General features: G+C 42.6%; 1 protein-coding gene across 5 annotated transcripts in view; it reads right to left on the bottom strand.

The window, feature by feature from the left end:
- The window catches only part of RALGAPA2 (Ral GTPase activating protein catalytic subunit alpha 2), a 279884-nt gene that overhangs the window by 184460 nt on the left and 81954 nt on the right, over positions 1-13470 (bottom strand). For 4 of the 5 annotated variants that reach the window (XR_014778094.1, XM_084776127.1, XM_084776128.1 and 1 more), the window contains exons 13-17: positions 12422-12570; positions 10933-11044; positions 7312-7549; positions 4170-4334; positions 864-1004 (exon numbers count right to left, since the gene is read on the bottom strand). Coding sequence is in view for 4 of the 5 variants with exons in the window: in XM_084776127.1 (XP_084632253.1) it covers positions 864-1004; positions 4170-4334; positions 7312-7549; positions 10933-11044; positions 12422-12570 (805 nt within the window). In the remaining variant the exon portion in view is untranslated. The remainder of the gene's footprint in view (positions 1-863; positions 1005-4169; positions 4335-7311; positions 7550-10932; positions 11045-12421; positions 12571-13470) is intronic. The other variant, XM_084776129.1, reaches the window with a different exon arrangement.

Here is a 13470-nt window from a genome sequence, read left to right as displayed (position 1 = left end):
TCAGGTGTTTGTGCTACAGAAACCATCATTAGGCTATCTCCAGCATTTAAAAAGTCATAATCTATGTGTCAGAATTCAGAATGTAAGAGGAAGATGAAAAAGTTTCCTCTTAATTAAGATCTAGTTCATCTTTAAAAATCACTGAAAAATATCTCTTTGTAGTTAAAATTACTCAACACAGAAAGCAAATTCCCTTTAAGAAGTGGCTAGGAAAAACATGAGAAACCTTGCTTTTGGTACTGTGTAATCCTCCTTTATAACTGACACAGGGTAATTACAAACGGGGTAGTGCACAGTGTGGCATCCTGATGCACAGACAGTGTGGATGATGTGATGTCCCTGGACCATGATAATTAGTGCATCCATCACTCTCATCATTTATTTGACAAGTTCATCGAAACACCCTACTCTAGCTATTTCAAAATACACAATGAATTATTACTAACTATGTTTACCTTACTGTGCTGGGTACTAGCACATCATGAGACAAAAGCCACACATGAACTTAATTCAGTGTCGACTGAGTGAGGTCTAAAAAAAAAATGTTTCAAAAATCAGCACTGTTTAGTGTTCGTTCTTTCTTTCTTTCTTTCTTTCTTTCTTTTTCTTTCTTTCTTTCATTCATCTAAAACCTCAGTTATCAGCCTAAATCTGACAACTAGCAGGAATACAGAATTTTTGACCTCCTAATTACTACTAAACATCAACTACACAAAAACAACCATTAACATTCTTCGAAATTTAACACAAGTGCGACAGCCAGCCTCCTGACTGTGACTAGGGAGACATGAAGGAAGGCAGGCCCAGGGCAGGAGGGAGAGGCCTGGGGACATGAAAGGACACATGAGACAGCATTACAGTACCTGACAGCCTGTGAGAGCAAGAGGAGTAAGAGAGACCGGGCAAGAGGGCGCTCACGGTATGTAGGAGGAGCGGGACGCTTTTAGTGGCGGGCAAAGCCTCAGAGAGGTGGACACAGTTGCTGATAGACTGGCTTCGCTTAGCTTCCAGGAGAGATAAAGTAACATTGTGTCAGAGCACATCCAGACCTCTCACCACTTCTCAGCTCCTACGGGGCTGCATTTTCCTTAAACATTTAAAGGAAGCTTTAAAGGAAGTCAATAAAATGAGAGTACTTAATCCTAGACTCTAAATACAGCCAACGTTCAGCCAATCGCTGTTGACTTAGAATGCTCGCTCTGCACAAGGAACCAGTTTCATTCTAGAATGCTTCATGCCTCCCCCCCCCTTCCCTTTGCTGCTGGGTACCACAGCATTATCTGGATGATGTCTGTGTTGCTTGTTCAAGCACATCATTATTAAATTATTAACACATCACCATTTCTTCCTAAAAGGATGCACATACAAAGACCACAGTGAGAGAAAGAAAATCTGGTGCAAGATAAAAATTTTTCTATTAAGTAATAAATAATTCAGAAATTGATTTACTGAGAGCTGACTGTATTTAAAAGCATATTTTTCTTTGATATCCATGAAACCTATCTTTTTATATTGTATTTCACATCTAGAGTTTAAGCCAAAGTTTCTCAGTATCAACTTTTTATCTTCTCACACACTGTTGGTTAAATAAACATCTAATAAGAAAACACTGAATATGTTTCAAACACATAACACTACAATTAACAAAATCATCACTATTGCTAAAATCAAATACAAAGGATTATTTGCTATGTTATTATGTTATGTAACTCAACAAAGCATAAGTAAAATAAAACTATACACAATGGTGGTACACTTGAAAAAAAAACTGCACAAACTTTTTACTTTATTGTTCCTTCCCCTGTCCCTTGCTACCAGCATTCCCAGCAATGAGATTATTATATAATTCATGAATGTGTATGATAATATGTAAAGGGCAACAACTATGTAAATGTCGAAGTGTAAAAGATTTATCTCCATATGCAGACAACATTTAATTTATTTGAACATCATTTAAAGAGCTTTCCTTTTATAAATCAAATGATTGTGCATTTTTCCAAAATGGATCGCCATGCATTTTAGAAATAGTAGAATACTGGCTGTTTTATGTGGCAATTAAGACTCACTTTCATCACTTTCAGAGTTTGAAACTCTGAACTCTCCACATCATTGACACTCAGGGCCAGAGTTATCCTTCCATGCCAGGCCTCTTCAGCTACACTGTGTCCTCTGTTACATCTACACCCCTCCCTGGTGTCACCAGCAGTGACAGCTTCTGTAGCTAACTGAAATCTGTGAGGTGAATCATTATGTGAGTATCTTAAACTGAGATTAGAGAAACAAAGTCACTTTTGAGTGGCTATTCCATAATAATTACTGCTAGCTGCTATTAATTCCTCCTATGAACAGTGAGAACTGCCTCGGTGAGCTCCTGTGCTCACACAAACACCTTCTACACAAACTTCAGGGAAAACACTCTGGGCTTTGTTAAAAAGTAGGAAAATAAAACTGAGTAAGACACCTATGTATATTCATCTTATTAGACACAAAGGTATACAAAAATCTTCAACGCTTATTAATAGGTAAGAGCTAATTCACAACATTTATCATTTCAAAAGATATAAAATACAGTAGGAAATGTATATATAGGTGTGTATACATGTGTATATATAAAACATTAAGATAACAGGCTTGTGTAACTGATGCTCTTAACTGTCTTTCAAACATGAACCATTCCAGACTTCTAAAATGTAGTCAATTCTAAAAAGCCAACCTTATAGTTTTAAAGTACATATTGCATATTATCTTTACAAAACCCTTGTAAACGGTTTGTCCAATGTCACGTGGCCCCTCAAATACTCGAAAGCATACTTGAATATAACCTGCCTTTGCTGGGCGCTTTCTAAAGCATGCTGGTGTTTCTACCACATTGCTAGTTTAAAGTACCTGGTCAAAATTAAGATTTGTGGTGTAATATGCATGTTTTGCTGTTGTCAACATGTAGAAATAAAAACACAGTGTTTTTGAATTAGTGCTTATACTTGGAATTCAAGGATGGTGAAGGCTGCATAAGCTACACAGCTTGGGATGGACGCTGCCTTAGCCACACACTTCTCATTTCTTTCACTAAAGGAACCAGTGGAGACTATAGGGGTTGAATTGAGACAGGGCATCAGTGGGCCTCCTCAGTGCTGCACGATTTTAAGAACTAGGTTTCTCAGAATCAGAATGAAGGAAAAATGACTAGAATTGGTGGTACAGATAATTTAAAAGATAATTACCAGCCGGGCGTGGTGGCGCATGCCTTTAATCCCAGCACTCGGGAGGCAGAGGCAGGCGATCGTTGTGAGTTCAAGGCCAGCCTGGTCTACAAAGGGAGTCCAGGACAGCCAAGGCTACACAAAGAAACCCTGTCTCAAAAATCCAAAAAAAAAAAAAAAAAAAAAAAGATAATTACCAGCAAATGCAGAAAAGCCAACAGAATGCTAAGCCATCTATATAAGGCTTTTAGTGAGGAATGAAAAAAAAAAAATGTGTTCAACTTAAGACACATTTGTTTTATGGCCTGAGGATCCTTTCTATGCTTTTCTGAAGCTACTGACACCAACTCTGATTCCATGGCCCTTTCTGATGAGAGAAACTACCAGAAACTGAGATACAGCTGCTTCCATCCTAAATCAGAGCACGAGGGGGAGGAGAGAAGTTTACTGCCTCACAGTGACCGCTGGCTTCCCTTGTAAGGATTTGTCTCTCGCGTTAGTGAAAGGAAACAAGCAGCCTGCTCACTGGCGGGTTCTAAGTTTACTGTAAGAACCAGTGTTGGTTCAGATGGGCTGTAAAAGCAGCGTCCATAGGCAGAACAAACTCCATGTTTCCAAAGAAGCAATGGATGAGAATATGTCCATTCGTTCCTAAAGCCAAGTGTGTCACCTTCCTTTTCTTTGCTGGAACCAGTTATCGTGAGACTCTAAAAGGAACACTGCCTCGGAATGACATCACCACAGCTGAAGGTACATGTATCATGCTCCCTTTACAATAGAGACCTTAGAAACGAAAAAAGAAACCTGTGACTCGAGAAGTACGCAGAATGGAAAGTTTGTAAGATATTGACATATTTCACTTAATAAAAGGTCTAATATTTAAATTCTGAATAGAATTTTAAAACTCATTTCTATAAGTTTACTTAAATAACAATTAGATTCTAAAATGATATTTAAACAAATACTTACCAGTGGCTTTTTGGCGGACAATATTTCTCGCCTTCTCAACCCCTGGTGCTCCAGATGTGGTAGCACTTCTGAATCTCATTGGTTCGGTCACATCTGGATGGCTACGCCAGCTCAGAGAAAAGGATCGTCCCACAGCAGTCCCTTTTTGGGACTCTAGAACACAACCTGGACAAGGGTGAGATAAAAAAACAAAACAATCTAAGGGCTGAATTTGTTGTTACTCATTTTACTGCACAGGCTGTTCAGCAAATGGCATACTATAATGGCCAGCAGTCAAGAAATGGCCTACACACAACACTTCCTCACTAGCAGATTCCCTGCCACAAAGGAAGAGGCACTTCCTTGTGTTGCAATTTAGGAAGCTATGTCAATAACCTAAAAATATTTGCTTCTAATGTATTTTAAAATCTCCAATAGTTTCATAAAAATTGTATCTTCCTAGTATTTACTTCAACATGCAAAAGGACAAATTAACCAACCTTTCTCAATGTCAGAACCACGTCATGAACGTGTGCCAGTGTTCCCGTGGTGCTTTGAAAGCCATCATTTTAACGGCAAAAACTCTGAAGTCCTGATGTTAAAATGTTACCGGCTTCAGGAGACTCCAACTCAACTACAAACCCCACAGAAACTCATGATCTCTACAGAAACCCATGAAATCTAACGTAGATTTGGTCAAATAGACAAGTTAATGAAAACCTACAGATAATGTATAATGTTAACTGTTTTGCTCAGGAGCAGCGCAGACAACAGACACAACTCGCGGCCTGTCTTCACATGGAGCTTCCTTGCCACGTAGTGTCTGTTTTCACTAGGGTAGCATGTAGGCCTGGATTTCTATAATAAATATTTAAATCACTTTTTTAGAATAAGGCAATTTAAATTGTTTGTCATAGTCGCTATTTAAATTATTTGTCCCTATCTCTTGGGGGGAAAAGCACTTTTTAAAGTTGTGTACTTGCCCAGTGCTAGTTTATCTCTTCAAAGGACTGCGTTTATATACTAGGTAGGAAAAAAGTACTTTAGAATACAGTGTATCCTGCACGTGTATGGGTGTTCACGTGCTTGAGTGCATGTGTGCACGTATCTAAACACCTTCAGGATGCGGAAAATGTGAGCTGCATCTTCTATCTCAGCTCTCTCCTCTTTGGCAGGGTACACTCTCCTCCAGGCAGAGAACCACGGTCTTAGGTAGCCAGCCTCCTGCAGGAAGTATCTCGATTCTTCCAGGGCCTGGCTCTCACAGAAACCTCAGACATGCAGGAGAGAACCCTACTCTAGTTTGTACTTGTAAGAAAATCCCTGTTTGGGCTGGAGAGATGGCTCAGACATTAAGAGCACTGTCTGCTCTTCCAGAACTCCTGAGTTCAATTCCCAGCAACCACATGGTGGCTCACAACCATCTATAATGTGATCTGATGCCCTCCTCTGGCCCGCAGGTGTACATGCAGGCAGAGCACTGTATTCACAATAAATATTTTTTTTTAATTCCTTTTTAGCTTTAACTATGGAGAAAAAGTGACCGTGGCTAAAGCCATGCTAGAAAATTACTGCACTACATAGTCTAAATCTAAACTGGAATTAAGCCATTCTACTGGAATGCTATGAAAATAAGCTACTCCGCTTTGGCCTGCTGCTTGCTTTTACTGAGGCTTTGGCAAACCATTCTCAGACTGCAATGAATACTTGACAAGCCAGCTCCTAGCCCATGTTACATGGTTAAGACCATAACTAAAAGTAGCTCACATCTCCCTGTACCCACAGCCTTTGCTCTCACACTGACCTGGACTTTATTACACAGCTTACTCTGGTTGTAAATAAAACTGAAGACATGAGACCTGAATTTTTTTTCTTTTGTAACATACTAACAACCATGTGCCAATATGCTGGATTATGGAGCATGTGTCCCAGTCACACTCACTATCCTGGTTGACAGCCAGTTGGTTCCTGGAATCAGAGCAGTCTAAGTGGCCACACCACAGAGTGAATCAGACGAAAAGGAGAATTAGCACAGGCCAGAGTGTGCAGCCCACGCTATCAGCTCATAAAACCACAGTCTAAATAAACGGCTACTAAGTTAAGCCACCAAGATTTTGGGTGATTTGTCATGTAGCAAAAGCCTACTGATACAGACTATAATAAAGTTACTGTTACTAAAATAAAACCTATTGCCTCCATGTGTAACTTGACAAAGCTCTGAAGGAAAGATACCTTCTAGGTTTCGGAACCAAGGGAAGCTACTTACCACCCAAGGACACCTCTGTATTCTGTGATTCTGTTTGATACAATCCTAAGAAAATCAAAGTCAAATCCAATGTTGCCCCTCCCTGCTTCCCCAGCAGCCCAGGCGGCTCCATAGAAAGCATTTGAGTATTTAACCATACCTACAGCTCCTTCCCATTTTGTCTTTTTATTTTTTACATTTAATATGTATCATATGCATTTGAATTAACCAGCTCAAGTCTTTACAGTATAAGCAAACAGACAAGTTAACTCAAGAGCCACAGACCCTAGGGGCTGTAATAAACATAAGGGTGTGCCACTGTCATCTCCAACAGAAATTCCCATTGTTTACAACTCAAAATCATCACTTTACTTCCTTAGGTCTTAAAACAGTTTTACCGAGAAGCACAATAAAGCCAAAATGGCTCCCATCTCAAGTACTTGGAATTTCTCCACACTTTCGAGGGAGGCAGCAGCATGCATCTTGGGCTGGACTTGACTGGCTTGGAGGTCTGTCTTTACCACTTCTTACACAAGCAACCCTGACTGAACCCATCACTATAGTCTTTGTTTTTAGCTTTCTGTCTGTGACACAGGTCTATCTAAAGGAGCTATCCTAAGGGTGAAGTCCATGTGTGACACACTGGCCATTGCTACTCCTGTTATTGATACTTCTCTCTCGGTACTTTTTTCTTCTTCCACAGTCTCGTTAGATAGCCATCAGTTTCATTAAGGGAACAAAGTAGTAGGTAACACAATCTAATGACCGGCATTTAAAGAGATATTGTGCGGCTGGTTCAGCTCATCACAAAATACTGTACATTAATGGCTTAGATGCAGCTCATCATGAAATACTGTACATTAATGGCTTAGATGCACACCCCTCACCTCTGCTGTTTCCCTGGAAGAGTAAAAATACCTTTGCCACGTTGCTTCCTCTCCTTCTGCTCACTTAATTTATCTAGAGGTAGGTTTGTCATCTCAACTCCATACACAGTTCTTGCGAGCACGGCTGTCAGGGAGTCCATGATATTGGACCACTCGGTGATGAGCTCCTCCCATTCCGTAAGGGATGACAGCACACCGAGAAAGTCATCCCAGAGCTCCCGGGAAATGTACACACACAGGTTTGCTCGGATCCAAGCCACAATAAGTGTCTGAAACCAACCAAACGTACGATTTTTAACGATAACAACAATGACTATAACATCCTTTCCATTGCTGTTATTATTTTTGATCAACTGTAGCAGGATTTGGTTTATAGTAACATGAGGTCTCTGAGGAAATATTTTTCTAAAGTGCAAGGCTACCGCTGCTGTTATCACTGAGAAGACAAAGCCCTCTGTCCAGCAGCCACTGGCTTCTGGAAGCAGCTCCTTCCCTGTCACCGCAGCGGCTTCCTCAAACATCCTCCTGTATGTGTCATCTTCTAAGCCCCTTGTGCTGCATGGCCGAGCATCTGGGGAGGCGGCAGAAGGCAAGGCAACTCATTAAATAAGATTCCCTCCAACCTCAGCCCTTGAGCCCTTGAGCCCAGGGCTGTTTACCAGCTTCACCTCCATCTGCGCCATCTCCCGAGAGGCGTTCCTGCCCTGCTCTGGGTTCCTCCTCGGCACATTGTGCGTCCACTAACCCGCCCTGCCCGGCTACACACTCCAGTTCTTCATCATCTCAGAAGCCAATGCACCCTCCTTGAGGTAGACTCCCTTCTGCGGACAGCCCTTCCCTCCTCTACCCTGCTTCCTCGTCTCCCGGCCATCTGACTAGATTGTTCCTTCTCATAGCTCTCCACTTCCTGCCTCCACCCCTGAATGCTGTGTGTTCTTCTGTCTTCATGTCCTGAAGAGAACTCTTTGCCGGGTTCCTGGTTATCCACCTGCTTTGCAGAACAACTAATATAGTCTATAATAAAGTTATTGTACCGCATCATGAAAAGTAGTCAGTTACTATTCTTTTATCTAATAGTGGGCTGATTTTATTATTAGATCAATATTTTCTTTTAGATGAAGATTATTAATCTTATTGTCTTATTTTAGTAATGGCCTTGAACTTTTGAAGACAAGAGTTTAAAAATGTATAGATAGAAGCTGGTATTTTACTCTCAATAATTTTGATGGTAATAAAATTGACCCAATATTCAGTCAATAGACATAAAAGTATAATGGCAACTTGGAATTTCCTGGCCCTCTACTGACCTTTTACATATAAAAGCACAAGTATCTGACAATATTCATCTGAATGACAAGTGAATTATTGTGTCTTCACTGTAGTGTGTCACCAAGAGGATAGACTGATGGTCAGTTTAAATCACAGGCATTTCCCTCCTCAGATCTCATCCAAGTCTCTGACTTCAGAGCAAGGCGGGACACAGAAGCTGAGGCAATACTCAAGGCCACCTAGCCAGCAGTACCAGAGCCAGCCACAATCAGGGTCTGTCCAGCTCTACATGACTCAGCCTTCCTCCACTCTTCATAGCTAATTCTAAATCTAAGCACCCCTTTTAATGTACTAATTTCCAAAATGCATCAAAATCATATGTAACCAAGGGCCAAAAAGGTGGTGCAAGAAAGACTTGACAAGAACATTCCATTAAGATGATTCTCTCCTGCTCCTTACCCCCCTCCAAACACAAACAAACAAAAATACAACTCTAGAATACATGTCAAGACAGGGTTTGTCTATGTTGACTTGGCAGTCTGGACTCCCTTTGTAGACCAGGCTGGCCTTGAACACACAGAGATCTGCCTGCCTCTGCCTCCTCGAGTGCTGGAATTGTGAGCATGTGCCACTGAGCCCCACTACATACATTATTCTTAAACCTACAACAAATTCACTCTCTAATTCCAACACGTGTAACAGATGCAAAGGCAACATTGGTGAAAATCAGGCCTAACCCTGGCTTTGGCTCCTGTCCACTTGACAGCCAAGCCCAGGCCTGGGAGCTCAGGTGCTGACAGTGAGAAGCTGTGGAAAGAGCGCAGTACAGCGTCTGTACATCCACACAGGCAGCAAAGCAACAGCATCAACAAACCAGGCTGGACTACTGCAAACAAAAACAAAACCCATGTAGTCAGGGCATAACAAGACAAGCCTATAGCCCGAGTACTCAAGGCTGAGACAAGAGATTGAGAGTTTGGGACAACCTGGGATCATAGTGATGCTTGGCCTTTAAATGAATAAATAATAACGTGTAGGCCCATCCCATATATGCAAGAGTTAGACAGGCAAGCAGTGAAAGGGAAAGAGGGTATCAATGAGTCTGTGCCAGCTCCTCCTGCAGCCTCTACATAAACCCCCTGTTTATGTGGTTTATGTACTTTATTTACATGCATTCTTAATATGTATCACTCAAAACTCTTGAACTGGGGAAGAGAACGTTTCCTTCCTCGGCCATCACTGCCGCTCTCTACACCAGCCTGGCGTTCCAGGTCAGGCTAATGTAGAATGCCCCGTATTTCCACAGTTTTTTCACACTGTTCTCTTTCAGAGATGTTCATAAGCTCTACGAACCCTACAACAAGCACTGCAGCCCTCGGGGCTCGGCACTGCCTCTGCTCCGCTGGGCAGCCCATCAGCTGTCGGCCTGTCCTTGTCCTTGACCCTGCTCGCACTGGGGCAGGAAGCACTGGCATCTCTTCGGCTTGCTCTCAGCCCAGCCAGACGCTGAGGCTCTCTTCCCTCTGCACCAACCCCTCCTGACCTCTTCCACTAGAATGACACGCTGTTCTAACCCTCACCCTCTCTGCAGCTCCTCCTCCAGACAGACCCTCTCTTCTCTTCCCTTCCACAGAGAGCTCTTGGGAGCCTTCTCCACAGCTGCTGCCTCCATTTCCTGACTCCTCCATTCCAAGCAGACTTCAATTCTTTAGGACACTCTCAATCACCCAAAGGTCACCTGCTCCTGCTTACTTTGCTGGGCATCTAGAACAATCCACTGTGGATTTTCATCCAGCATGCTGTCCCTCCTTCCTCAGCTTCTCTGGCTGGCTCTCTCTTCTATCATCTCTCTGTGCATACGTCCCCTCGCACAGTCACTCCATCCAGTCTGAGGCATCACACGCAGCTGCTTAACACAATGATGGTCTCAAGTTTTCATCCAGTTCCATATTTCTATTCCTCCTGTAACTGTCAAATCTACCTGGTTTTCTCTCCACTAGGAAGCTCAACACTTGTCTCTTTCTATGGTTTGCTAGTTTGTTTGGCTATGGCTATCCCAGACCAGGCTGGCTTCGAACTCAGAGATCTGCCGGCCTCTGCCTCCCAAGTTTGAGATTAAAGGTGTGCGCCACCATCACCCAGCTCACTCCTGTCACTTCTTAATGCCTGCTACTCTCAAGCAAACCAAGAGGAAGGAGAGAGCAGAGAGGGAAGTCCCAAACCCAACTCTAACTGTGAAAAACAAGCCACAACATTTAGGACAAAGCTAAGGAGGAAAACGTAAAGTTAATTTGACATGACTTGTAAAATTCTCAGTAATTAAAATTAACTTGCCAAGTCTACTTCAACCCTGCACCCGTGGCATTTAATAAACAAGACTTACCCTGAAGAGCAGCCCTGCCAAGCTCTGGGCAAACAAGTCCTTTCCGTGCTTATCCTTTGGCTTCTGCATGACAGCTTCTGTTATCCTGAGAAGGATTTGCAGCATCTGCTCCCTGAGCCACCCAAAATAAAGGTTTGCATTAGTAATCACTTCTCCAAAGCACGTTATAGGTGTGAGCTCTCTGCAGTCAGCAGCACTGACCATCGCACACCGTCTGGGAGTGTTGGGAATTTGGTGACAGTTAGAGGACAAGCATCACATGTGACCAGCATCAACTACTCTATGTTACCGCAGCTCTACAGGCATGCTTTCCACATCCATGCCACCCGCAGGATGACGTCACCCATCAGACAGCTTCCCAGCCTGAGTTTTCTCCTTGCAGGAGGGTGGGCAAGATGGTTTTTTCCAGCTGAACCAGCACAGCAGAGCATTCGCTGAGGGAACGGCCGTGCCAGCCTGAATTTACACAGCGCTCTGCCATTCTCCACCATTACATAACATGACCTGGGAAGTCTCCCTTTCCGCCTTTGTGACAGAAAACAAAACCGACTCATTGGGCCTTAATACGAGGACACAGGCAGTCAATACCACTGCATGACTGTGGTTCCTGAAGAAGACAGGAGGGGTTTGGAAAGGTCAGGACTGAACACTAATGGGTAGTGCATCTGTGCTGGCAGACCCTGCCTGAATTACAGTGCACACTTAAGACTGCTGCAGTCACCATAGCTCAGTTACTATGTGATACTGTTTTCAGAGTCTTATAGAGTCTTACAGAGGCAGTTTTACATAATAATCTTAAAGAATCCACTATGGGACACGGGCATGGGAAAACACCTAACACATTTACCTTTAAGAACACAATTAACAGGAAAACAGCAAAGAAAATGGGAAGGAAAACTCACTAAGGAAGTAGTTTTGACTATACTTTTCTGCTGTTTTTCCAAAATGAATTTAGAATACCAAGTTAAAGGAATAAAATTCAAGTTTATAGCACACAAGACAATTAACAAACTTGAGCTTAATATTATAAAGTACATACCACTTATCATAAAACTGTCCAATAAAAATTTAAAATGGGATCTGGGCAGTGGTGGTGGACACCTTTAATCCCACCTCTCTGGAGTCAGAGGTGGATCTCTGAGTTTAAGGCCAGCCTAGTCTACAGACTGAGTTCCAGGACAACCAGGGCTACACAGAGAAACCCTGTCTTGAGGAAAGAAACAAAACAAAAAGTTTAAAATGGGAAAACCCACTACTGAGTAATGTAACAGTAACTCCTGCTCAAGAGCATTTTAAAAATAATGAAAGAATTTCATGAAGGAATTACCCAAGGGCTGGCACTTCCCTTTGTCATAATTCCCAGAAGCTGCGTGAAGGGGCTGGTGTTCGCCTTATTATTAGCTTTGAAAAGACATTAGGTAAGTGGAAATCTAATTATGCTGAAAAGCAAAGGCAGGTGTTTTAGAATGTTAGTCTGGAGTGAACTTACCATGTTTTTTGGTTCATTGTAAGTTCCATTATCATGCGTCGAAAAATAATCAGAACAGCTTTGCAGGCGTCTACTTGTTCTCTCAGGAGCATGGGAACGTCGGCACATGGTTCCAGCAGAAAGACATTGGCAGCGTTTGTAAGAAAGACCTTAAAGCCAATAACTCTACATTAGAAAATACAATGAACCATATACATCTGAGCAAATATTGCCTACAGATAATATTGCCTTCCTTCTACCAGTGAATCCTTTCAGGTTATCTCCACAGACTATTTCGACACAGCAAATGGCACCGTTACATGTTCTAGCTCATTCCTTAGGATTGTGCAGATAGACGCCTAGAAGGCTTTTCCCTACTGTTCCATATAGAAAGTGTTACTTTACCATGAATCATAAAACATTCTAATTTGCTATATCTTTCAACAAAACATCAACAACAACAAAATAAAAATTAAAAAGCCAGGATCACTGCGTCAGGGTGACAAGGTCTGGGATGGACAGAAGGCATAGAGGAGGCCATGGCTAGACAACAGAGCTATAATTATTTTTCCAAAGTGAATTTAAGACAGCAAGTTGGAGGAATAAGACGTGATGCCAACAGAACCTGCTTCCTGATGGGATGTTGCTAAGTGTCCCTGAAAGGCCTAAGGACAGAGCAGCAGCGCCTGAAAACAGTGTCATTTGGTCCATACTGCATCTTCTAGACTCAGGACATTTTTGCATGCGCATGCGTGTGTGGTGTGTGGGGCTGTGGGGCTGTGGAGACGGGAGGGCTGAACACACGGGTATGTCTATATGGAGGCTCAAAGCTGACATGAGGCATCTTTCTCAATCCCTCTCCATCTTACAGACTGAAGCAGGGTTTCTCCCTGAACTCAGGGCTCAGTGTTTGCCCATCTGGCCAGCTCACTTATTCCAGGGACTTCCTGTCTCCCTGCCTCCCTGGAGCTAAGCCTATAGGTGGGTTGCCAAGCCCACCTGGCATCTCGATACCTCCCTCCCGAGTGTAGCAAATGTTTTACCAGCTGAGGCCTGCCTCTGGCCCCAGG

Source organism: Acomys minous (assembly GCF_964271855.1).
Source record: "Acomys minous genome assembly, chromosome: 3".
Taxonomy (NCBI): domain Eukaryota; kingdom Metazoa; phylum Chordata; class Mammalia; order Rodentia; family Muridae; genus Acomys; species Acomys minous.
This window is presented reverse-complemented; position numbering and strand designations above follow the sequence as displayed.